Consider the following 26,710-nt stretch of genomic DNA (forward strand, 5'->3'; position numbering starts at 1 on the left):
TCCTGTTTCTGTAGCATGAGGCAGCTTGATGTACAAGTACATACCCTGGACAGGACGCTAGTCTATCTCCTGTTTCTGTAGCATGAGGCAGCTTGATGTACAAGTACACACCCTGGACAGGACACTAGTCTATCTCCTGTTTCTGTAGCATGAGGCAGCTTGATGTACAAGTACACACCCTGGACAGGACGCTAGTCTATCTCCTGTTTCTGTAGCATGAGGCAGCTTGATGTACAAGTACATACCCTGGACAGGACGCTAGTCTATCTCCTGTTTCTGTAGCATGAGGCAACTTGATGTACAAGTACATACCCTGGACAGGATGCTAGTCTATCTCCTGTTTCTGTAGCATGAGGCAACTTGATGTACAAGTACACACCCTGGACAGGACACTAGTCTATCTCCTGTTTCTGTAGCATGAGGCAGCTTGATGTACAAGTACACACCCTGGACAGGACGCTAGTCTATCTCCTGTTTCTGTAGCATGAGGCAGCTTGATGTACAAGTACATACCCTGGACAGGACGCTAGTCTATCTCCTGTTTCTGTAGCATGAGGCAACTTGATGTACAAGTACACACCCTGGACAGGATGCTAGTCTATCTCCTGTTTCTGTAGCATGAGGCAACTTGATGTACAAGTACACACCCTGGACAGGACACTAGTCTATCTCCTGTTTCTGTAGCGTGAGGCAGCTCGATGTAGAAGTACCTACCCTGGACAGGACACTAGTCTGGGTCACATGACAACCTCCACAAACAGCCATGTTTACAGGTAGACTCAGCCATGCACAAGTAAACAGGAATATCGGGTCGAATACCGCAACAACTAGGAGCGTTGAAACGCGAGGCTAAACTTCTCCCCTGTTTTGGTCCCGTAGCGATCACCTTGTAGCAATGTGTGGCGCCCCCACACATTGGGCCAGTAACCGAAAGGTTGCTACATCGAATCCCCGAGCTGACAAGGTTAAAAATCTGTCGTTCTGCCCCTGAACAAGGCGGTATACCCACTGTTCCTAGGCTGTCATTGTAAATAAGAATTTGTTCTTAACTGACTTGCCTAGTTAAATAAAGGTTAAATAAAAAATAAAATGCTCAGATACACTGTGTGAGAGCAGTCTTGCATCACGCTCATCTGAGGTGCTGCTCGTGGCAACGTCATATCGCTGAGTCTCAGTTAAAGTAGTGTTGTCTAAGGGCTCTTGATTGAAATACAGGCCCAGATATGTAGAGTACACTACAGTAAAGATATTAAGTTAATCTTCTCTTAATGGACCCTGGGTTGACACAGTGCAGTGCCTATAGCAACCAAACTCCTCCCCCGAGGGTACTGAAGGGTAAATATTACCGCTCAATATCACACCAGCTTCCTCCATCCTCTAGTAAAACTGGAGCGTCCTCCCAATCGGCGGTCGTAAAGGGCAGTGCGCCGACGACTTTTCAAATGCTTTTTTTTGGGGGGGGGGGGCTGTCAGTAGGGTTGAGTAGAAGGTTAAAGCTACAGTCTGTGATCTGGGACTCTGTTCAATGGTCATTTCAATTCAACAGGGCTTCTGTTGTGTTGTTTTTCAAATCCCAGAATGTAGCTTTAAAATGAGTGTGAAAGAGGATCTAGGGAGGGACGGGGAGCAGTTCATTATGGGCCAAACAAACTGCAGATTGAAGGCCATATGCGTGTCCCAAATCACACCCTATTCTCTATTTTCAATAGGGCAGTGGCCAAAAGTAGTGCACTAAATAGAGCATAGGGTGCTATTTGGGAGGAAGAAGACCATATATGCAGTCATTTCCCCGTGTTCATAAAGCCAGGCCCATTAAACTCAGCTCCAGTCAATAATTAGGATGCCACAAATAAACCAAGGCAATTAAATCAATATGGGCCTGGGCCATTTCAACCCCATTCTCCCTGGGCTGGTGATTGGCTAGACACCCTGTGGCACAGGGCACGTCTTCAGACACTACATCTTGGTGCTGTGTTATTCATGGTGGGGTGTAGTGGCTGGTGTGGGTCCGGGGCCCCTGGCTAGTAAATTATTATGAGAGGAGGGGAACACCAGTGGAGCTGGGTAGGTGTGTGTGTATACAGTAGGAGCCTAAGACGCTGTTCTACTGAGAGATATTGGGCTTTATTTCATTAAAAGCCACCGGGTGGAGAGCAGAGGAGTGAGAGAGAGCGAGAGAGAGAGCGGGAGAGAGAAGGAAAGGGAGTGAGAGAGGGGGAAAGAGAGAGAGGGAGAGAGGGGGAAAGAGAGAGGGAAAGAGGGGGAGAGAAAGAGAGCAGCAAATAAAGAGAGAGAGAGGAGGAAATGAGAAGCAATGTTTTATTTGTCTGTGAGAGGATGTTTACAGTCGTGGCCAAAAGTATTGAGAATGACACGAATATACATTTTCACAAAGTCTGCTGCCTCAGTTTGTATGATGACAATTTGCATATACTCCAGAATGTTATGAAGAGTGATCAGATGAATTGCAATTAATTGCAAAGTCCCTCTTTGCCATGCAAATCAACTGAATCCCCAAAAACATTTCCACTGCATTTCAGCCCTGCCACAAAATGACCAGCTGACATCATTGCAGTGATTCTTTCGTTAACACAGGTGTGAGTGTTGATGAGGACAAGGCTGGAGATCACTCTGTCATGCTGATTGAGTTTGAATAACAGACTGGAAGCTTCAAAAGGAGGGTGGTGCTTGGAATCATTGTTCTTCCTCTGTCAACCACTTGCTGCCAGTAAGATTGCACCTAATTCAACCATTTATCGGATCATCAAGAACTTCAAGGAGAGCGGTTCAATTGTTGTGAAGAAGGCTTCAGGCCACCCAAGAAAGTTCAGCAAGAGCCAGGACCGTCTCCTGAAGTTGATTCAGCTGCGGGATCGGGGCACCACCAGTACAGAGCTTGCTCAGGAATGGCAGCAGGCAGGTGTGAGAGCATCTGCACGCACAGTGAGGCGAAGACTTTTGGAGGATGGCCTGGTTGTCTAGAAGGGCAGCAAAGAAGCCACTTCTCTCCGGGAAAAAAATCAGGGACAGACTGATATTCTGCAAAAGGTCCAGGGATTGGACTGCTGAGGACTGGGGTAAAGTCATTTTCTCTGATGAATCCCCTTTCCGATTGTTTGGGGCATCCGGAAAAAAGCTTGTCCGGAGAAGACAAGGTGAGTGCTACCATCAGTCCTGTGTCATGCCAACTGTAAAGCATCCTGAGACCATTCATGTGTGGGGTTGCTTCTCGGCCAAGGGAGTGGGCTCACTCACAATTTTGCCTAAGAACACAGCTATGAATAAAGAATGGTACCAATACATCCTCCGAGAGCAACTTCTCCCAACCATCCAGGAACAGTCTGGTGACAAACAATGCCTTTTCCAGCATGATGGAGCACCTTGCCATAAGGCAAAAGTGATAACTAAGTGGCTCGGGGAACAAAACATCTATATTTTGGGTCCATGGCCAGGAAACTCCTCAGACCTTAATCCCATTGAGAATTTGTGGTCAATCCTCAAGAGGCGGGTGAACAAACAAAAACCCACAAATTCTGACAAACTCCAAGCATTGATTATACAAGAATGGGGCACCATCATTCAGGATGTGGCTCAAAAGTGAATTGACAGCATGCCAGGGCAGATTGCAGAGGTCTTGAAAAAGAAGGCTCAACACTGCAAATATTGACTCTTTGCATCAACTTCATGTAATTGTCAATAAAAGCCTTTGACACTTATGAAATGCTTGTAATTATACTTCAGTATTCCATAGTAACATCTGACAGAAATATCTAAAGACACTGAAGCAGCAACGTTGTGGAAATTAATATTTGTGTCATTCTCAATACTTTTGGCCACAACTGTAGGGCAGTAGCGAGGGGTGACAAGATAATAAAGATCACTTTTCCTAAAAATAACTAAGTGTGCTTGTACTGTAGCTACCAGTAGAGAGATGTCTTATTAAAATATTCACATGAACACACTACCAGTAGAGACTAGTCTTATTAAAGTATTCACATGAACACACTACCAGTAGAGAGATGTCTTATTAAAGTATTCACATGAACACACTACCAGTAGGATGGTCTTATTAAAGTATTCACATGAACACACTACCAGTAGAGAGATGTCTTATTAAATTATTCACATGAACACACTACCAGTAGAGAGATGTCTTATTAAAGTATTCACATGAACACACTACCAGTAGAGATGGTCTTATTAAAGTATTCACATGAACACACTACCAGTAGAGAGATGTCTTATTAAAGTATTCACATGAACACACTACCTTATTAAAGTACCAGTAGAGATGTCTTATTAAGATGTCTTATTAAAGTATTCACATGAACACACTACCAGTAGAGAGTGGTCTTATTAAAGTATTCACATGAACACACTACCAGTAGAGAGATGTCTTATTAAAGTATTCACAGCTTTCAAACACCATCACCCATACACAGTACATCAACACTGAAAATACAATAGTTCCACACTCAAAACACACACCTCTTCAATCAATTCCTCACTCTCTGTCACACACACACTAAAGTAGCCACTGTGTCAGGGCCTCTCCCTCTGTCCTTGTTATGTTGACGTGTGGCTGGCTGGTGTGGTGTTGACAGTGAGCCTGGCGGGGCAGTGGGTGGTGGTGGCTGTGGTCCAGAGCCAGACACAGTAGACAGACGGACAGCCCGGTGACTGATGGTTCTGCTATTGACAGTGCCACTGAGATAATAAAGTGCTGTCCCACAGGCAGCTCCATTAGGGCCTGACAGTGACAGGACTGGGCTGCTGCAGGAGTCAGGACACACACACACACACACACACACACACACACACACACACACACACACACACACACACACACACACACACACACACACACAACACACACACACACACACACACACACCACACCACACACACACACACACACACACACACACACACACACACACACACACACACACACACACACACACACACACACCAAGTGACAGCCAGCCAGCTAAGGACATGGATCTCTCTTTCCTGCCCTCTTTCTCTCTCTCTGTCTATTTCTGTCTCTTCTCCTTTTTAACTGTGGTGACAGGGCAGTGTGGAGGAACAGGGCAGATCATATCCCTGTTAAGGAAGCCTTGTTATTAGTGCGACTGCCACAGGCAGCAGGGTGACAGACAGGCCATAGTGTTCACTGTTTCACATTCTCCTGCTCACTGAGCAACTCAAATGGATGACAGGAAGACAGAACAGTTGTACTGTGGAGACGAGTGCTGCCTGCTTTCTAGAAAATTGTCATTTCTATTGATGTACAGTTCAATCGGAAGTTTACATACACCTTCACCAAATACATTTAATCTCAGTTTTTCACAATTCCTGACATTTAATCCTAATAAAAATACCCTGTCTTAGGTCAGTTAGGATCATCACCTTATTTTAAGAATGTGAAATGTCAGAGTAATAGTAGAGAGAATGATTTATTTCAGCTTTTATTTCTTTCATCACATTCCCAGTGGGTCAGAAGTTTACATACACTCAATTAGTATTTGGTAGCATTGCCTTTAAATAGTTTAACTTGGGTCAAACGTTTCGGGTAGGTTCCCACAATAAGTAGGGTGAATTTTGGCCCATTCCTCCTGACAGCTGGTGTAACTGAGTTAGGTTTGTAGGCCTCCTTGATCGCACACGCTTTTTCAGTTCTGCCCACACATTTTCTATAGGATCAGGGCTTTGTGATGGCCTTGACTTTGTTGTCCTTAATCCATTTTTCACAACTTTGGAAGTATGCTTGGGGTCATTGTCCATTTGGAAGACCCATTTTTGACCAAGCTTTAACTTCCTGACTGATGTCTTGAGATGTTGCTTCAATATAGCCCCATAATTTTCTTTCCTCATGATGCCATCTATTTTGTGAAGTGTACAAGTCCCTCCTGCAGCAAAGCAACACCACAACATGATGCTGCTACCCCCGTGCTTCACGGTTGGGATGGTGTTCTTCGGCATGCAAGCCTCCCCCTTTTTCCTCCAAACATAACAATGGTTATTAAGGCCAAACAGTTCTATTTTCTTCAGAAAGTACGATCTTTGTCCCCATGTGCAGTTGCAAACCGTAGTCTGGCATTTTTATGGCGGTTTTGGAGCAGTGGCTTCTTCCTTGCTGAGCGGCATTTCAGGTTATGTCGATATAGGTTTTCCTGTGGATATAGATACTTTTGTACCTGTTTCCTCCACCAAAGTATGTTAATCTCTAGGAGACAGAACGCGTCTCCTTCCTGAGCGGTATGACGGCTGCGTGGTCCCATGGTGTTAATACTTGTGTACTATTGTTTGTACAGATGAACGTGGTACCTTCAGGCGTTTGGAAATTGCTCCCAAGGATGAACCAGACTTGTGGAGGTCTAGAATTTTTTTTCTGAGGTCTTGGCTGATTTATTTTGATTTTCCCATGATGTCAAGCAAAGAGGCACTGAATGTGAACGTAGGCCTTGAAATACATCCACAGGTACACCTCCAATTGTCTCAAAATGATGTCAATTAGCCTATCAGAATCTTCTAAAGCCATGATATAATTTTCTGGAATTTTCCAAGCTGTTTAAAGGCACTGTCAACCTAGTGTATGTAAACTTCTGACCCACTGGATTTGTGATACAGTGAATTATAAGTGAAATAATCTGTCTGTAAACAATTGTTGGAAACATGACTTGTGTCATGCACAAAGTAGATGTCCTAACCAACTTGACAAAACTATAGTTTGTTAACAAGAAATTTGTGGAGTGGTTGAAAAACTACTTTTAATGACTCCAACCTAAGTTTATGTAAACCTCCGACTTCAACTATATCTATTATGTCTTCTTAGTTCTCTAAAGACAACGTGTCAGTGTGTGAAGATAGGATGCACACTGACAAGGAACAACTGCCTGTGGTCTCCACTGTCTGTCTCCACCTTACGAAAATGACATGCACCTGCAGTCACACAGAGAGACAGAGACACAGAAACAAAGACACACAGGCATAGACACAGAGACATATATAGAGACAAAGAGACATATACACAGAAATAGAGACACAAAGACAGAAACACAGACACGTAGATACAGATAGAGACAAAGAGACAGACACAGAGACAGAAACAGAGAGAAAGACACAGAGACACAGAGATAGGGAAACTGAGATAGAGACACAGAGACACACAGAAACAGAGACAGAGACATATGCTGTAGAGTACAGTACACACCACTAGCACAACTAAGCACAGTCACAGTCGGCTTCCTTTTTCTAAAAGCTCACCTGCCAACAAACTCCCCTTGATGTTTGTGTGTCCCTCTAGAGTTACTGTGAGTTTATTAAGCCAGGCACAGAGAGAGAGAGAGAGAGAGAGAGAGAGAGAGAGAGAGAGCGAGAAGACTTGAAAGGGGATGGATATAAAAAGTCTGGCGTGAGAGAGCGAGGGATAGAAAAAAAAGAGATAGAGAGAGAGGGGGGTCACCACGGCAGTGTCTGAGGCCCCCTCCGGGACCCGGGGGCTAGTCTCAGCTTTGTCATCCCCCTCTCCTCCCTCTCTCTCTCCTCTGCCCGCGGAAAACGTCGATAGCAGCCTGCCGGTGGACCGTCTCTGGTGGACGCTCGCTCATTCTCCCGGCATCGACAGCAACGCCAAATCAATATTTAGTTCCCCACTAACAAGCTGCCTTGGGGTCTGAGCCAGAGAGAGCGAGAGAGAGAAAAAGAGAGAGAGAGAGTGAAAGAAAGCGAGAGTGCGAGAGAGACAATGAGAGAACAAGAGAGAAAGGAAGGGGAGGAATGCAGGAGGACAGTGGTGGAGTGGGGGCCTGAGAGCAGTCCGACTGGAGGGGAAAACATGGATTGAGTGGAGCCAGTGTGTGTCTGTGAGGGGAGGTGAAAAGGTCAGAGGAAGAGCCGGTGTGTGTCGTGGTGAGGAGGCGACGCATGAGTGCCTGCAGCGCGAATTGACATGGACATGGACACGGACACACACACTCAATCTGAACCGGATCACACAGAGCTGACGGCACATACACACAGACAAGTGTTTGTACACAACTCACAATCTGCTATCCTCAGTCTTTTCTTCTCTCTATTGTAACTAGTTCATTCTTGATTTAGACAAACATTTGTTGGTTCATCTCTATGCGAGACCACAATGGCTGAACTCTATCAGTACCAGTGATGTGGTGGTAAATCAAATCGGTGGGTAAGCTCTGATCTCCGTTCGCGGTGAGTAAAGTAACACTCTTCATACCCTGAAGGGGTGTGTTTACCCTCCACTACTGATCCTAACTACTGTAGATTATACTAAAAACACAGACTTGAAACCAGACCTGCTGTTGGAGGATCTTCATGACCTGGTCCAGCCACTCCTGGTCTCTCCTGCTGTCTGCTGCCACATCATCCTCCTCCTGCAGAGACACACACAACAACCACCAAAGATGAACAAATAATAATAATAATAATGATATATGCCATTTAGTAGAAGCTTTTATCCAAAGCAATTTACAGTCATGCGTGCATACAATTTAAGTATGGGTGGGTCCGCGGGAATCAACCCACAACCATTTGGCCATGCTCTACCAACTGAGCCTCACAGGGCGACTCGTCTCTGTACAACCAGAAAATCACTCAATTTAAGGCAATTTCACTTCAACGCAGATACAAAAATAAAGGCTGAGGTGAGATCAGAAAATGAAGCTTCCATGAAAAATAAGAGAAAGAAGGAGTCACTACAGCGTGATGAACCAAGCAAAGCCCCCTGCCAAACCCTCCCCTAACCGTATGGGTGAACCCCAGGCTGTAGCGGCGCCTCAGCACTGCGATGCCTTAGACCGCTGCTCCACTCAGGGTCAGTCTTTATTAAAGAGACACCATCAGCAGCATGCAGATAGTGCAACCTTGTTACTGCTAATGAACCCTCTCGTATGCATACATACACCAGTGCCAGTTCCCTATGTATATACAGCTTGTCCCAGTTAACAGAACCCTGCAAGGCTTTTAACCTCAGGTGCTGTCTCTCAAAGAGGTAGAGGGGTCGGTGAATGGAGGATAAGGTGTGTGGGGCTGAGGAACCAATTGCACTCGTCTCCCCCCCGAAGGTCCTCCCTGGCTCTCCTATCCTCTAAGCGGATAGGGATGGTGGGCCTCCCTGGCTCTCCTATCCTCTAAGCGGATAGGGATGGTGGGCCTCCCTGGCTCTCCTATCCTCTAAACGGATGGGGATGGTGAGCCACTTTGGGCCTCCCTGAAAGATGGGGGCTCTCCTATCCTCTAAACGGATGGGGATGGTGGGCCCCTGGCTCTCCTCTAAACGGATGGGGATGGTCCTCCCTGGCTCTCCTATCCTCTAGACGGATGGGGATGGTGGGCCTCCCTGGCTCTCCTATCCTCTAGACGGATGGGGATGGTGGGCCTCCAAATGGAGCTGACCTCCTATCCTCTAATGACGGATGGGGATGCGGGTGGGCTCCCTGGCTCTCCTATCCCTACAACGGATGGGGATGGTGGGCCTTCCTGTTTCTCCTATCCTCTACAACGGATGGGGATGGTGGGCAAAACTCCCTGGCTCTCCTATCCTCTAGACGGATGGGGATTGGGCTTCCCTGGCTCTCCTATCCTCAGCTCAGAGCTACCCCTATCCTCTGATGAGACGGATGGAAAAGATGGGCCTCCCTGGCTCTCCTATCCTCTAGACGGATGGGGATGGTGGGCCTCCATATTTAGAGCTCTCCTATCCTCTAGACGGATGGGGATGGTTGTTTTCACTGGCTCTCCTATCCTCTAAACGGATGGGGATAGATTTGGGCACTTTATTTTATTGTATTTCTCCTATCCTCTAAAAATATTTCAGATGGGGATGATAGGGCCTTATTGTTTTTTTCTTTATCCTTTAGCCCACGCTAAAATGGGGATATAGGGTGGGCCCCTGAATACCGGTTTCTTTCATTTAATGTTCATGGATGGGGATGGAAATGGGTCTTTTGTGCTCTGTTGAAAATCCTACTGACAGAGATAAGAAAATATGGGCTTTATTTATCTGATCATATTGGGGATTTGTTGGTTTTCAGTAGGTTCAATTATTCACTAGACGGATGGGGATTTGGTTTTCAATGAACATTGAACAGTCTCCTATCCTTCTAGACGGATTTTTATTTGGGCCTCCGTGGCATTTCTTTATCCTCTAGACGGATGGGGATGGTGGGCCTCCCTGGCTCCCCATCCGTCTAGACGGATGGGGAGGTGGGCCTCCCTGGCTGAGGAAATCCTCTAGACGGATGGGGATGGTGGGCCTCAGCCTAAGCTCTCTGTGTGATGTTTTGTTCAGGTTCTTCATACAAATCATGCCCCTAGACGGATGGGGATGGTGGGCAAAAACTCCTCTGGCTTAGGCTGGATCCTCTAGACGGATGAAAATGGTGGGCAATGTCAGAAATGTCTGCCTCATCCACAGAAGGATGGGGATGGTCTTTTCCCTTTTTCACTATCCTTTAGACGGATGGACAATGGTCTACTGGCTCTCGGCAATGGTGTTTCTGCTCAGACTCACGGATGGGGAAAAAGAGTTGCCTTTTTTCTGGGCAAACTCTCCAAACTTTAATCATGCAGTTTTTGATGAAATCCCCCTCCGTAAATGGCCGGGCTGAAGATCTCTTCTGGGGGGGCCTTGAGCAATTGTGATATTGTAAAGACTTCGAGATTTGAGGCCTCGTTTTAATTTCTGCCACTCCACTTGTTCCATGTCCATATTCTTGTTTTTGCGTCATCGTTTCATACAGCTACCAACACATCTTGAGTCACCAGTCCATTTGATGTCACCAAGGTCCAGCTACTTTGAAAATATCCGACTCCCACCTTGTTTGTCCTGGTTCTCAGTGTCCACCTTCCGTTTTGCCACGGACAGTACTGTTTGATGGGTATCTGAAAGTTAATTTTACGTTGATGCTGACGACTGCTTGCCAATAAATATTGAAATGAAGCAGCCTACCTCGGTGCGTCACCGTTGCATTGTGGGAAATGTAGTATTGGTTCGTGTAGAAAGATCTGCGGGCTGCCGGCTTGGGAATGCCTGCGGGCCGGTCCTAGACGGATAAATGGTGGGCCTCCCATCCCAGGGATGGGGTGGTGGGCCTCCCTCTCCCCTAGACGAATGGGGATGGTGGGCCTCCCTGGCTTCTCTGACATATGTGCTCTAGACGGATGGGGATGGTGGGCCTCCCTGGCTCTCCTATCCTCTAGACGGATGGGGATGGTGGGCCTCCCTGGCTCTCCTATCCTCTAGACGGATGGGGATGGTGGGCCTCCCTGGCTCTCCTATCCTCTAGACGGATGGGGATGGTGGGCCTCCCTGGCTCTCCTATCCTCTAGACGGATGGGGATGGTGGGCCTCCCTGGCTCTCCTATCCTCTAGACGGATGGGGATGGTGGGCCTCCCTGGCTCTCCTATCCTCTAGACGGATGGGGATGGTGGGCCTCCCTGGCTCTCCTATCCTCTAGACGGATGGGGATGGTGGGCCTCCCTGGCTCTCCTATCCTCTAGACGGATGGGGATTGGCCAGGGAAGACCTCGGGGGGGAGACTGGCCTGTATATTCTAGACGGATGGGGATGGTGTTACCACTCCACTATGGCTCTCCTATCATCTAGACGGATCATGGTGGGCTACCAACTCATCTTATCCCAGTCGGATGGGGATGGTCACCTCTGGTCTCACTACTCTAAAAATATCCTCTCCTGTTGTCCTGGTTTCCAGAAGACGGATGTCTTCCTTAATTGGGCCCCCCATGAACTCTCCTAGTACTGTTTGAAAATGTGAAGATGAAAATTATTTTTCCCTGAATTATCATTTTATTTGGACGGATGGGGATGGTGGGCCTCCCTAGCTTTGGGAATCCTCCTAGACGGATGGGGGTGGTGGGCCTCCCTGGCTCTATCCCTAGACGGATGGGGATGGTGGGCCTCCCTGGCTTCCCTCTAGACGGATGGGGATGGTGGGCCTCCCCTCCCCTGGACGAATGGGGATGGTGGGCCTCCTATCCTCTAGACGGATGGGGATGGTGGGCCTCCCTGGCTCTCCTATCCTCTAGACGGATGGGGATGGTGGGGGCCCTGGCTCTCCTATCCTCTAGACGGATGGGGATGGTGGGCCTCCCTGGCTCTCCTATCCTCTAGACGGATGGGGATGGTGGGCCTCCCTGGCTCTCCTATCCTCTAGACGGATGGGGATGGTGGGCCTCCCTGGCTCTCCTATCCTCTAGACGGATGGGGATGGTGGGCCTCCCTGGCTCTCCTATCCTCTAGACGGATGGGGATGGTGGGCCTCCCTGGCTCTCCTATCCTCTAGACGGATGGGGATTGCAGGCCTCCCTTTCGGGGGGGGCGAGCTCCTATATTGTAAGACGCTTGGGGATGGTGGGCCTCCACTATGTCTCCTGTCATCCTTTAGACGGATGGGGATGGTACCTGGCTCTCCTATCACCAGACGGATGGGGATGGTGGGCCTCCTGGCTCCCTATCCTCTAGACGGATGGGGATGGTGGGCCTACTTTGGCTCTCCTATCCTGTTGACGGATGGGGATGGTGGGCCTAATTGGCTCTCCTATGAACTAACGGACAGGATGTTTGAAAATGTGAAGAATGCCTTATTTTTAATTAAATTAAGACGGATGGGGATTGGGCCTAGTTTGGGAATACCTGTCCTAGACGGATGGGGGTGGTGGGCCTCCCTGGCTCCCCTAGACGGATGGGGGTGGTGGGCCTCCCTGGTTCCCCTAGACGAATGGGGATGGTGGGCCTCATCTGGCTCCCCTAGACATTTGATGGGATGGTGGGCCTCCCTGGCTCCCCTAGAAATGGGGATGGTGGGCCTCCCCGGCTCCCCTAGACGGATGGGGGTGGTGGGCCTCCCTGGCTCCCCTAGACGAATGGGGATGGTGGGCCTCCCCGGCTCCCCTAGACGAATTGGGATGGTGGGCCTCCCTGGCTCCCCTAGACGGATGGGGATGGTGGGCCTCCCTGGCTCCCCTAGACGGATGGGGATGGTGGGCCTCCCTGGCTTCCCTAGACGGATGGGGATGTTGGACCTCCCTGGCTCCCCTAGATGGATGGGGATGGTGGGCCTCCCTGGCTCCCCTAGACGGATGGGGATGGTGGGCCTCCCTGGTTCCCCTAGATGGATGGGGATGGTGGGCCTCCCTGGCTCCCCTAGACGGATGGGGATGGTGGGCCCCCTGGTTCCCCTAGACGGATGGGGATGGTGGGCCTCCCTGGCTCCCCTAGACGGATGGGGATGGTGGGCCTCCCTGGCTCCCCTAGACAGATGGGGATGGTGGGCCCCCCTGGTTCCCCTAGACGGATGGGGGGCCTCCCTGGCTCCCCTAGACGGATGGGGATGGTGGGCCTCCCTGGCTCCCCTAGACGGATGGGGATGGTGGGCCTCCCTGGCTCCCCTAGACAGATGGGGATGGTGGGCCTCCCTGGCTCCCCTAGACGGATGGGGATGGTGGGCCTCCCTGGCTCCCCTAGACGGATGGGGATGGTGGGCCTCCCTGGTTCCCCTAGACGGATGGGGATGGTGGGCCTCCCTGGCTCCCCTAGACGGATGGGGATGGTGGGCCCCCTGGTTCCCCTAGACGGATGGGGATGGTGGGCCTCCCTGGCTCCCCTAGACGGATGGGGATGGTGGGCCTCCCTGGCTCCCCTAGACGGATGGGGATGGTGGGCCTCCCTGGCTCCCCTAGACGGATGGGGATGGTGGGCCTCCCTGGCTCCCCTAGACGGATGGGGATGGTGGGCCCCCTGGTTCCCCTAGACGGATGGGATGGGGGCCTCCCTGGCTCCCCTAGACGGATGGGGATGGTGGGCCTCCCTGGCTCCCCTAGACGGATGGGGATGGTGGGCCTCCCTGGCTCCCCTAGACAGATGGGGGTGGTGGGCCTCCCCGGCTCCCCGAGACGAATGGGGATGGTGGGCCTCCCTGGCTCCCCTAGACGGATGGGGATGGTGGGCCTCCCTGGCTCCCCTAGACGGATGGGGATGGTGGGCCTCCCTGGCTCCCCTAGACGGATGGGGATGTTGGACCTCCCTGGCTCCTCTAGACGGATGGGGATGGTGGGTCTCCCTGGCTCCCCTAGACGGATGGGGAAGGTGGGCCTCCCTGGCTCCCCTAGATGGATGGGGATGTTGGACCTCCCTGGCTCCCCTAGACGGATGGGGATGGTGGGCCTCCCTGGCTCCCCTAGATGGATGGGGATGGTTGGGCCTGGTGGTAGCGTTAGCGCACAGCTAATTTCCATGTCTTCAGAGACCCTCATTAGTGTGACTGGAGAGGGAGGGAGGGAGGGAGGGAGGGAGGGAGGGAGGGAGGGAGGGAGGGAGGGAGGGAGGGAGGGAGGGAGGGAGGGAAAAGGGACTAGGTAGAGGCCGAGATAGGTAGTGAGACAGGCAGAGAGAAAGAGAGTGATAGAATGAGAGAGAGCGATAGAATGAGAGAGAGCGATAGAATGAGAGAGAGCGATAGAATGAGAGAGAGCAATAGAATGAGAGAGAGCGATAGAATGGGAGAGAGCGATAGAATGAGAGAGAGATAGAATGAGAGAGAGCGATAGAATGAGAGAGTGATAGAATGAGAGAGCGATAGAATGAGAGCGAGGTGAGGTGTGGGCTTGCTTGGTGGTGGGCTCCTCATCACCCCTGCCTCCTGTGCCTCCCACGGAGGTGAGAAGGGTGTGTGTGTATGCGTGTGGCCCCTCAGAGGATGCATAACAATACACTGACCCTTCGTCTCTCATTAGGGGCCTTGTTGGAAAACAAACTGGCCTGGCAATTATGTCCTTATTACAGACGCATCATTAAGGCCACAACAAGCTGCTGCTGCCAAAGGAGAAGGAGCTGATCACTACTGTCACTCTCTTACTGCCTGTCTACCGCTGGATGGAGTGGCAGGGAGAGAGTATGCTGAGGCTGAGAGTGTGCTAGTGTGTGTGTATTACTTTTATTTCTAATTCTTTTTGTTCTATTTTGGTATATTATTTCTTTAGTAACTTGGATATATTTTTTTCTTAATTTTTGTATGTTATTTGTCCATTTTATGTATTCTTTTTTTATAGTTCAAAAAATACAAATATATTTTTTAATTTTTTAATAGTCCTTAAAAACAATGTTTTAACTGCATTATTGGTTAGTAAGAATTTCACTGTTGTATTTGGAGCATGTGGCAAATAGCATTTGATTTGTGTGTGTTTGAGTGTGTAGGGCCGTGGCAACACAAAGGGCTTTTCCCACAACCACCCTCAGTAACAGCAGAAAATAAATACAAGGTACAGTATAGCAGAACAACTCCTCCTCTCAAACTGAGAGAACCACACTGCTGCCCCTATTCCTCTCTGTCTGAATCTTTCAGTCGCAGAAACAAAACATTTCAACATCAACATTTGACACGGTAAAATACCTGGTGGAAAACTCTCTGTTACTAAGTAAGCAGTAGGTGGATTCTAACCTGGACAGATTAAAACACGTCTGGTTTCCTGGTAACTTCCAGTTGCATAAAGATCTACACAGACACACAATTACTGTTCCCCCCTTGTCCTTCCATGGTTCCTGGGGGATTTTCAATTAGCAAGACACAGTGACTGGCTCCTCTCCGCCCCACACACACACGCACACGCACACGCACACACACACACACACACCCACACACACACACACACACACACACACACACACACACACACCACACACACACACACAACCACCCACCCACCCACCCACCCACCCACACCCTTCCAGTGACAGACCACTTACCCGTTCTCCAGTGGGTCCCTGAGCACCCGACAGCGCCGTGATCCACGGACGAGCAATTAACACCAACAGACACACACACGCCGTTGACCGGGCGGAATGCCATTAGCCGCCATTAACACACACCCTGAGCAATGCTCACCTCACACACACTTCACGGTCATTAAGCTCTGATAAGTTGGAACATTTCTTCAAACGTATCTAGGCCCTGTCATTCCAGGGTAGGTGGTGCCTGATTCCTGGCTGGCATACACTCTCACATCCTGTGATGAAGACGGGAAGTTGATGGTAACGCTGTGTCGGTTAATTGACGACAAGGGAGAAGAGCGAGAGAAGGAGTGATCTATGGGGAGGAAGTGGGGACGTACTGTAGTTAGAGCTTGTGGTCATGAAAGAAAGGGTCCTTCCTGAACGAGAAAAGCCATGAGCCAAATCATTTTGGGAGATTTTCAATATTGTGGCGTTTTTCTTCTTCTCTTGAATAAGAGATAGTTGTATCCCAGCCTGGTTCCATTCTGTTAAGTACGTAGCCATGTTTTCTAGAATTGTCTTCCTATACATAAAGCTAGTGTTTCCCCTATATGCATTTAGGCGATCGTCGTCGCCACTGCAAAACAATTTGAATATACTGTATATATAATGTAGATGTATATCAGATGTTTGGCCCAGGAAGACCCCAGAAAGAACAAGCCCCCCCACCCCCCATACCCTAACTCTGCCCCCGCTGCTACAAAAAAATCCCAGGGGAAACACTGATAAATCCCAAACACACTAGACCACCACGTTATGTTACAGCCTTATTCTAAAATTGATTAAATTGTTTTTTTCTCTCCCCCTCATCAATCTACACACAATACCCCACAAAGCAAAAACAGATTTTTCGAAATGTTTGCAAATGTATTAAATATAAGAAATATCACATTTACATAAGTATTCAGACCCTTTGCTCAGTACTTTGTTGAAGCACCTTTGGCAGCGAATACAGCCTTGAGTCTTCTTGGGTATGACGCTACAAGGTTGGCACACCTGTATTTGTCAAGTTTCACCCATTCTTCTCTACTTCACCATAGGGATGGTGCCAGGTTTCCTCCAGGCCAAAGAGTCCAATCTTGGTTTCATCAGACCAGAGAATCTTGATTCTCATGGTCTGAGAGTCTTTAGGCAAACTTCAAGCGGGCTGTCATGTGCCTTTTACTGAGGAGTGGCTTCCGTCTGGCCACTCTACCATAAAGGCCTGATTGGTGGAGTGCTGCAGAGATGGTTGACCTTCTGTAAGGTTCTCCCATCTCCACAGAGGAACTCTGTCAGAGTGACCATCGGATTCTTGGTCACCTCCCTGACCAAGGCCCTTCTCCCCCGATTGCTCAGTTTGAACGGGCGGCCAGATCGAGGAAGAGTCTTGGTGGTTCCAAACTTCTTCCATTTAGGAATGATGGAGGCCATTGTGTTTTTGGGGACCTTCAATGCTGCTGAAATTTTGGGGTACACTTCCCCAGATCTGTGCCTCGACACAATCCTGTGTCGGAGCTCTACGGACAATTCCTTCGACCTCATGACTTGGTTTTTGATCTGACATGCACTGTCAACTATGGGACCTTATATAGACAGATGTGTGCCTTTCCGAATCATGTCCAATCAATTGAATTTACCACAGGTGAACTCCAAATCAAGTTGTAGAAACATCTCAAGGATGATCAATGGAAACAGGATGCACCTGAGCTAAATCTTGAGGGTCTGAATACTTATGTAAATAAAAACCTGTTTTGGCTTTGTCATTATGGGGTATTGTGTGTAGAGCGATGAGGAAAATGTTTAATTTCATCCATTTTAGAATAAGGCTGTAATATAACAAAATGTGGAAAAGGTCAAGGGGTCTGAATACTTTCCGAATGCACTGTATCACCTCCCTAAGTGTCCATGATGCCTACTCACCCATACTTATCCAGTCAACGACTAGAAAGGTCATATAGCTACATTTACCATAGCACTCTGTTACATGAGACTGAAATATTTTTAAAATCTGAGCTCCTAGAGTGTGCGGTTCTCCTTCATTTGTAAAAAGTGTTCCACTGCGCTAGCCAGCACCTCGCCTAAATAGGTGTGCGTTTCTTTCGCCTCTACATGAGACTGAACCGCCACAGAGGCCAAGTGCCAGTTAGATTCTTCTGACTGAACTGGGACTTCAATACAAGTCAACTGTCTTTCCATGTTTTCCTATCAGTGACGGTAACCTATACTTGTATCTGTTCCCACTGGGTCATTGTGAAGGTGGTAGAATATGTCTCTTAACAACTGATACAGGGTCAGATATTACATCTATCCCGCAGTGACTATTTCATGGATTCATGATCCTGTACCTCATCGGTGTCCAGCATTTCAGCCAGGTCCATCTCGGTCATGTTGAGGATGGACGCAGCAATGGACTGGGCCTTGACCATGGACTGCTTGGACAGCCCTCCGGCACCTACTGCCTTCTGCTTCTCCGCCATCTTCCTGTTCTTCCTCAGCTGCGATTTGGCGTCCTGCACCTCACGGAGAGTTTCGCTTGCCAGAGCCTGAGAGGAAGAACATGAAGATAGGGTGATGAAACTAGAGAAAGCGAGAGAGACGGATACAGATGTAGGATCTAAATTTGAGCCAGTTTTCTACAGCAGGGAAAAAAGTCCTGCAGCAACAGGAAATGTGACTTATTATGTGTATTATAATTTATGGACATTTTTTGTAGGGGTTTATACATTTTTTGTAAGTGAAAAGTGGAAATTACAGACTTCAGAAACCTTTTAAAACTTTAAATACACCACAAGTTCAACATTTCCTGCATTGTTGGAAAGTTCTCCTGCAACAGGTTGATCAAATTAAGACCCTACACCTGTATAAATGATGAATAAATTAAACCTATCAAGACAAGAGCCGAGGGCGTCAGCAGCAATATTGAGTTTGACACTGAAATTCTCTGGTTCGTTCGCTCATTCTCCGTATAGGAGTTTAGTACCTGAGAAGGTTTCCGAGTTATCCGACCAATTGAATGGCGCCGGGATGACAGACACAGAGGGTATCTACGCATCTTGGATATCAACAATAGGTTTTTTCTCCGTTAAATCTCCTCAGAATTGACGCGGACCGAATCACGCATGGGAAAGATGCTACCTTTTATTTATTTGCGTTTGAATGGGCTCACCATACAACAAGCCAATACAACGGCATAACAGTGTAAATAATTGAGCAATGAGGTGCATTTAAAATGTTGCCCGAGATAGTGTGTGTGTGTGTGTGTGTGAAACCTCATTGGTCTTCGGGCACCTCAGAGGCCTGAATCCACTAAATGGCAGTTGGCTCTAAATACAAAGAGAGCGAGACAATTAAATGTCAAAGCTGCCACTGTACATGAGAAAGTCAATAACCCAAAACTCCCCTTTGCTTCATTTTGTGCTTATTGATCGATGCAATAATCTTCTGTATCATTCCCCTGTAAGCTCGCCTGGAAAGCTGACCTTGGAATGGACGGTCAGCCGAGAGATGGGCTAGGTAGCATGAGACCGCTTTTCAAGCACACACACACAAAGCATACACAAGGGAAGCTGCACACATACAGAAACAGACGTGTACACACACACACACACACACACACACACACACACACACACACACACACACACACACACACACACACACACACACACACACACACACACACGTACCCCCCCTCATATTCTGTGTACATAACCCAGGCTAATCATAAACAGACATACAGTAGTCTCCATTGCTTTAGTTTCCTTCACATGGGCGTGTGAAATAAAAGTACTTTAAGAAGTACTTAGCTGAGGCTCTGCTAGATTTCATAAGGGAGAGCTCTGAGAGTTGGTGGGGAGAGTTATCGTTGACAGGCAGTTCGTGGACGGAGCCGATGGATGGCATTAGATAGACTATTAGTAAATGAAATCAAATGTAAATGCATTGAAGCTCAGACAAAAACACAAATGCGCTGATTCTGAAACCCAAAATAATATGACTAAACAGACTAGGATATTCTGTAGGGTTTCTCTGTACATTCTATAAAGTATTTATACTTTTCTTACACAGCCCTTAGCCGTGGTATATTGGCCATATACCACACACCCCGAGGTGCCTTATTGCTATTATAAACTGGTTACCCACGTAATTAGAGCAGTAAAAATAAATGTTTTGTCATACCCATGGTATACGGTCTGATATACCACAGCTATCTTCATTTTCCTGATAGACCAAACTGGCTTTAGTCTCCTTAAGTGTGCCGAGACTGTGTCCTGGAGGAATACACAGCTCATTAAGAAACTGCCAGAGATCCTATTCTTTTATTTACAGCCCTAATAGATATTTACTGTCGCTAGTCAAGGGTTACAATCAATTGACCCAAACCCTGAATGTGTGAAATAATCCGGAAAGAGATTAAGGGGTGAATTCATCACTCATTTTGAGCCCTGGGAGAGAGGGAGAGAGAAATAATGAAAGAGAGAGAGAGAGAGAGAGAGAGAGAGAGAGAGAGAGAGAGAGAGAGAGAGAGAGAATCAGTGTGTGTGTGTATATATGAAAGTGAGACCAATTGTATCTCACACTATTTTGTGTGTGTGTGTACATCGAGTCAGTCGCACACAGATCTTACCCTGACAAACCTAGTATCACAATCACCGTAGCCAGAGGGCCAATTTAGACAACAGAGGCTTACAACATGGAGATCAACTGAGCAGGGAAGCACTGTCCTTCTCTAATAACTACCCCCATTCGTTTAGATCACTCTCACTAGACACACACTCAAAAGAACTGTCTGGAAGGACTGACTGAGAAAATGGCCATTTGAAAACACACAGACAGGAATGGTAAAGGACAGTAGACCACAATATGTGGTTGAGTGAATTCAGACACATCTCTAGTGTGAACATGGCACCTTCATAGATATATACTGCCATAGGCTATTACTGTTCTATTTAACTGAGTCCAGTACCAATACTTTACAAGTATATTTCCAAATACATTCCAATATTCAACTACTTGTATTTCCAAATCAAACTTTGCTGAATACTTACTTCTAAAGTATGCGGAAGTACTTTAAATAATTGAAATAGTATTTGAACCCAAATCTGGTGTCCACCTTTGTGTCTGAGCCTAAGCCGGTGAGTGTAGGCAGCCAGTCCAGGGCCACTGTTTAGTGTTTAGCACATGAACAGAGGTGGAACATGGCCTGAGGCTGGTAGAGAGGTGTAGAGGAGCCCGGGGTCCAACCAAACAGAGTACACAACAGAAGAAGGCCCCAGAAGCCCTGGACACTGATCAATACATGGTAGCAGTAAATCTCCTCTGGATGGCAGGTCAGCCAATCAAAAGGCCTCCTGGTCTTATCAGGGATCATAAAAATGATTGGAGAAACATAGAATGATGGGAATGATTTGAATGATGTGAATGCTCAACAACAGTGGCCCAGACATTCAGACAACTCAGCCCTAGTGTTCTGGGAACAAGGAAGGAAAGGGCTCACTAGTAAAGATAGGATACAGTATGATGTTGCTAGGGGAGAAAAGAGGGAGTGGGGGTAGAGAAGAGGGCAGGACAGGAAGGTAGAGAGGGAGAGAGAGAGATGGAACAACCTCTTATTAAAAACTTCCTGACAACAGTTTGCTCAGTTTATTTTGACCAGTGAAACAAATGTCTTGAGGGAGAACAAAGAGCTGGTGATGACCACAATGGTATCCATGTTGTCTCCTGGACTAGTTCAGAGGGAGGGGATACCATTGCAGTCTCTCTCAAGCCCCTCCCCCTCAACACTGCAGTCAGAAATGATGGGCAGGTGTCACGGCGACGGTGTGATTGACAGGTTCTTTATCAGGCCCTGGCAGACACACCACCAGAAAGGCAGTTGGATTAGAACTGGGACCAGGCCAGACCTGGCCTCCAATCCCACTGGGCAGACACACACTGGCAGGGCCTTCACCCCCCATTATGCCCTCCACAGGCACAGACTAAGCACTCAGCCCTCGCGTCACCCAATGTCACGACTCAATTTGATGGTCGGATTAAAGACTGATTCAGAGGCAATTATGTTAATGAATTTAGAATAAGAGACGTCATATTACAATGGTTATTAGGTCTTTGTGTGAAGAGAACATGCCATGGCAGCAAGGCTAATCAGCAGTCCCTCGTCTGACTGGCATATCACAACCCTAATACGGTTATATTAGGAATAACTAGGCTAATCTCAGACCGGTATTGTCAAAGTGGGTCATGTTCATTAGTCACCAAACGGAAGAAAACTGACTGAAACGCGGAGGGGGCTGGTTATTTCAATTTTATTTGAAATCTACGGTGTGCCCCGACTGAACACGACCCTGGTATGTCCATGTCTTTGACAGTGACCACCGATCCCTGTGCTGTGCTGTGTCTGCCCCCCCAGTACATTTGACCTCTGCCCTCTAACCCATGCCCTGTCCCCAATCCAGTACCTTAGTGAAAGCTTGTAGCTGCTCCAGCTGTGTGTGTGCCAGGCCCAGTCGTCTGTGCAGGGCCTCCAGGGCCACGGTGCTCTGCTGGGCCAGACCCTCCATCTGACGGGATGCTGTCTGCTCCAGCTCAGCCTGGGCCCGCTCACTGGCCCTCACACGGGCCTGCAGGGCCTCCACACACTGCTCCTACAAGGAGGGAGAGAGAAGGATATCAGATTTCCATTCATGCTGTTCACTCTTACACTGAAAATTGAACAGCGATTGTCTATCAATGTTTCATGACGTACAATAATAATGTAGAGATGATGTATGTATTCATTATGGTTTGATGACAACCCAGGGAGATTATATCGTAATACATGGGGTTGGAAAGGACGCTATAAGAAGGCGTTGTGGAGTCACTTCCGTTAGTGTTCTTCTCCCAGCTTGTCGATGGGAAGGAAAACTGTATAAAATCCACCTTAACAAATAGCTTGATGCTGATATTTTTTACCAAGTCAAAATAGAACGATCCCAGTCTGTGTGTAAGCAACATTACCACTGCTACCACACATTACCACACACTACTAGAATGGTGAGCCTGAACCGCTATCGCTGCTACCTTCTTGTCCAGGCCCTCCTTGAGATCCTGACAGCTCGTCTCATACTGACTCTTCTCTTTAGAGGCTACACTCAGCCTCCTCTTCAGAGAGTCTATAAAGGCCTTCCTGTTAGTGGCCTCCTCTGTCAAGGTCTTCACCTGGACGTCACACACAGAGGGCGAGAGGAGGAAGAACTTGAGATGACCTTATAAATAACAAAGATGTTTGAAGTGTTTTTCTTTAGCCCATGCTACAGTATTGTGTAAATGAAATCAAGGCTCGATGTATGTGTCGGTTAGTGGTGTTTTCATGAAATATAGTACATGCGTAGCCGATTCATTGTTAAATTTGCCAGCAGATGAAGTCATGTGATGAAAACGTGCCATCTGAAATGTTGCTGTGACTACAGGAAAACCATCAAGTCAAGTGGGACTGTAAACGTGCCAGTTAAATGCATTTTATGCCACCTGACTCTGCTAAGCCATTCTTGCGTGTGATGAAACCATGTGGTGTGAGATGTTAACTGGGACCTACTTTCTTCTCCAGCTCCTCCACCAGTCCTCTGTGTGTCTTCTCAGTCTCCAGGAGGAACTTCATCCTGGTCTTCACATCCTCCACCAGCTGCCTCTTCATGTGCACGTCTCTCTCTGTGTGGATCACCCTGGGAATGAGACGCGCGCGCACACACACACACAGGTCATTAACACGCACGCAACGATGCAGACGCAAACACACGCAGAAGCAGACACACACACACCGTGTCCTCATGCTCCCCTTCCATCACATCTCATTATGACAACTAAATATATTGACAATCCCATGCTGACAGGGGAAGCTGCAGTAAATATGAATGGCTGTATAATATCCCTTCTGTAGACTGCATACATTCCTGATTCCTAGACTAGTGGGGAATATCTCTGCATGTTGTGATGCATCAGTTGGGGAACATTTCTGACAAATGACCTTCGAGATCCTCTGATCTACACTAACGTCCAGACTGCAGTAACAGTCTGATCTACACTAACGTCCAGACTGCAGTAACAGTCTGATCTACACTAACGTCCAGACTGCAGTAACAGTCTGATCTACACTAACGTCCAGACTGCAGTAACAGTCTGATCTACACTAACGTCCAGACTGCAGTAACAGTCTGATCTACACTAACGTCCAGACTGCAGTAACAGTCTGATCTACACTAACGTCCAGACTGCAGTAACAGTCTGATCTACACTAACGTCCAGACTGCAGTAACAGTCTGATCTACACTAACGTCCAGACTGCAGTAACAGTCTGATCTACACTAACGTCCAGACTGCAGTAACAGTCTGATCTACACTAACGTCCAGACTGCAGTAACAGTCTGATCTACACTAACGTCCAGACTGCAGTAACAGTCTGATCTACACTAACGTCCAGACTGCAGTAACAGTCTGATCTACACTAACGTCCAGACTGCAGTAACGTCCAGACTGCAGTAACGTCCAGACTGCAGTAACAGTCTGATCTACACTAACGTCCAGACTGCAGTAACAGTCTGATCTACACTAACGTCCAGACTGCAGTAACAGTCTGATCTACTAACAGACTGCAGTAACGTCCAGACTGCAGTAAGACTGCAGTAACGTCCAGACTGCAGTAACAGTCTGATCTACACTAACGTCCAGACTGCAGTAACGTCCAGACTGCAGTAACAGTCTGATCTACACTAACGTCCAGACTGCAGTAACAGTCTGATCTACACTAACGTCCAGACTGCAGTAACAGTCTAATCCAGACTGCAGTAACAGTCTGATCTGAAATGTTCCAGACTGCTGTCCTCGTCCAGACTGCAGTAAACCCATTCCAGACTGCAGTAACAGTCTGAGGGGCCAGACTGCAGTAACAGTCTGATCTACACTAACGTCCAGACTGCAGTAACAGTCTGATCTACATAACGTCCAGACTGCAGTAACAGTCTGAACTCCAGACTGCAGTAACAGTCTGATCTACACTAACGTCCAGACTGCAGTAACAGTCTGATCTTGACTAACGTCCAGACTGCAGTAACAGTCTGACTAACGTCCAGACTAACTCCAGACTGCAGTAACAGTCTGATCTACACTAACGCCCAGACTGCAGTAACAGTCTGATCTACACTAACGTCCAGACTGCAGAGTAACAGTCTGATCTACACTAACGTCCAGACTGCAGTAACAGTCTGATCACATTTCAAAACCTAACGTCCCAGACTGCAGTAACGTCCAGACTGCAGTAACAGTCTGATCCACACTAACGTCCAGACTGCAGTAACGTCCAGACTGCAGTAACAGTCTGATCTACACTAACATCCAGACTGCAGTAACAGTCTGATTACTAACGTCCAGACTGCAGTAACAGTCTGATTTAATTCCAGACTTAACAGTCTGATCTTTTGCTCAGACTGCAGTAACAGTCTGATCTACACATAAACATCCAGACTGCAGTAACAGTCTGATCTACATAACGTCCAGACTGTAACAGTCTGTCCAGAACAGTCTGATCTACATAACGTCCAGACTGCAGTAACAGTCTGATCTACATTAAAGATCAGACTGCAGTAACAGTCTGATCTAATTAATCAGACTGCAGTAACAGTCTGAAAATAATGTCAGACTGCAGTAACAGTTGATCTCACTAACTCCAGACTGCAGTAACAGTCTGATCTACACTAACGTCCAGACTGCAGTAACAGTCTGATCTACACTAACGTCCAGACTGCAGTAACAGTCTGATCTACACTAACGTCCAGACTGCAGTAACGTCCAGACTGCAGTAACAGTCTGATCTACACTAACGTCCAGACTGCAGTAACAGTCTGATCTACACTAACGTCCAGACTGCAGTAACGTCCAGACTGCAGTAACAGTCTGATCTACACTAACATAGATGCAATTCAACACATCCAAATAGCATGAAAAGAGACAGTTCTTGATGAAATGTTCCACTGCTGTCTCGCCACATGAAAACCCATTCGACTGGGGAGGGGCCGACTAGGGAGAGGGACGTGGTTCTGTAGATAACGATCCAGAGGGGAACTCCAAAAGAGCTTGTTTACTTGACTAGTTGACTATTCTGACAGTAACTAGATAGAGAGACACTGGGGGCCCGCTGTTGAAACGGCATGGCTGTGTGTGTGTGTGTCGAAAATGTACGACGTGTCACTTCACATTTCAAAACCTCTCCCCGACACGCTTAATATTCCCGTAACTCTTTGGAGCCTAATCTTAAGAGACTCTTTCAGTTAAACGTCTTAGCGTGTTGTTTATTCTGTTTACATGTTTTGCTCCGGGTTTTTTTCTCCACATAAAGGCAAATATTACCGACTTCATGTCCTTCTGGGGTCCCGCTGGGGGGGAATCGGAAGAACAAATGGAATGATATAATTAAAGATCAGATGTGTTTCCTTTTAATTAATCAAGTTTAAATTGGAAAATATGTCTTGTTTTTTCTCCTCTCGGCCTGCGCATGTTACGGACTGGGCTTTGATTCTAAATAAACAGATGACGCAATCGAGGGGCAAGTGCCTTTCATATTTTTGTGTAAGTAAATGTCCCTGTCTCCCTCGATAGAGCCGTTAGCCTGGGGGCAGACCGGCCCAAATAAATGAGAGCTTGTCTTATTGGAGTGACATTAAATGAAATGAGAGAGAAGAGAGGAGAGTCTGGCCGGGGGGACCTGCTGCATAAGGTCCCTGGTTACCCCAATGGATTTAACCATTAATGAGAAAAGCCATATTGAACCGTAAGGACGTCTGTCTCTGTTGACTTTAAGAGCAGCAGCATTAGAGAGAAGCCCAGCCACATCACACAGCTCCCTCTGTTCCTCCCCAACACTAATAATGCTAATTAGAGCAGGA

General features: G+C 47.6%; 1 protein-coding gene across 2 annotated transcripts in view; it reads right to left on the bottom strand.

The window, feature by feature from the left end:
• Positions 1 to 26,710, bottom strand: part of cntln (centlein, centrosomal protein) — a 155,972-nt gene that overhangs the window by 14,805 nt on the left and 114,457 nt on the right. For both annotated transcript variants that reach the window (XM_064926566.1, XM_064926565.1), the window contains exons 22-26: positions 23,371 to 23,497; positions 22,857 to 22,994; positions 22,256 to 22,441; positions 18,143 to 18,340; positions 8,322 to 8,399 (exon numbers count right to left, since the gene is read on the bottom strand). In XM_064926566.1, coding sequence (XP_064782638.1) covers positions 8,322 to 8,399; positions 18,143 to 18,340; positions 22,256 to 22,441; positions 22,857 to 22,994; positions 23,371 to 23,497 — 727 coding nt within the window. The remainder of the gene's footprint in view (positions 1 to 8,321; positions 8,400 to 18,142; positions 18,341 to 22,255; positions 22,442 to 22,856; positions 22,995 to 23,370; positions 23,498 to 26,710) is intronic.

Source organism: Oncorhynchus masou, chromosome 20, assembly GCF_036934945.1.
Source record: "Oncorhynchus masou masou isolate Uvic2021 chromosome 20, UVic_Omas_1.1, whole genome shotgun sequence".
Lineage (NCBI taxonomy): Eukaryota > Metazoa > Chordata > Actinopteri > Salmoniformes > Salmonidae > Oncorhynchus > Oncorhynchus masou.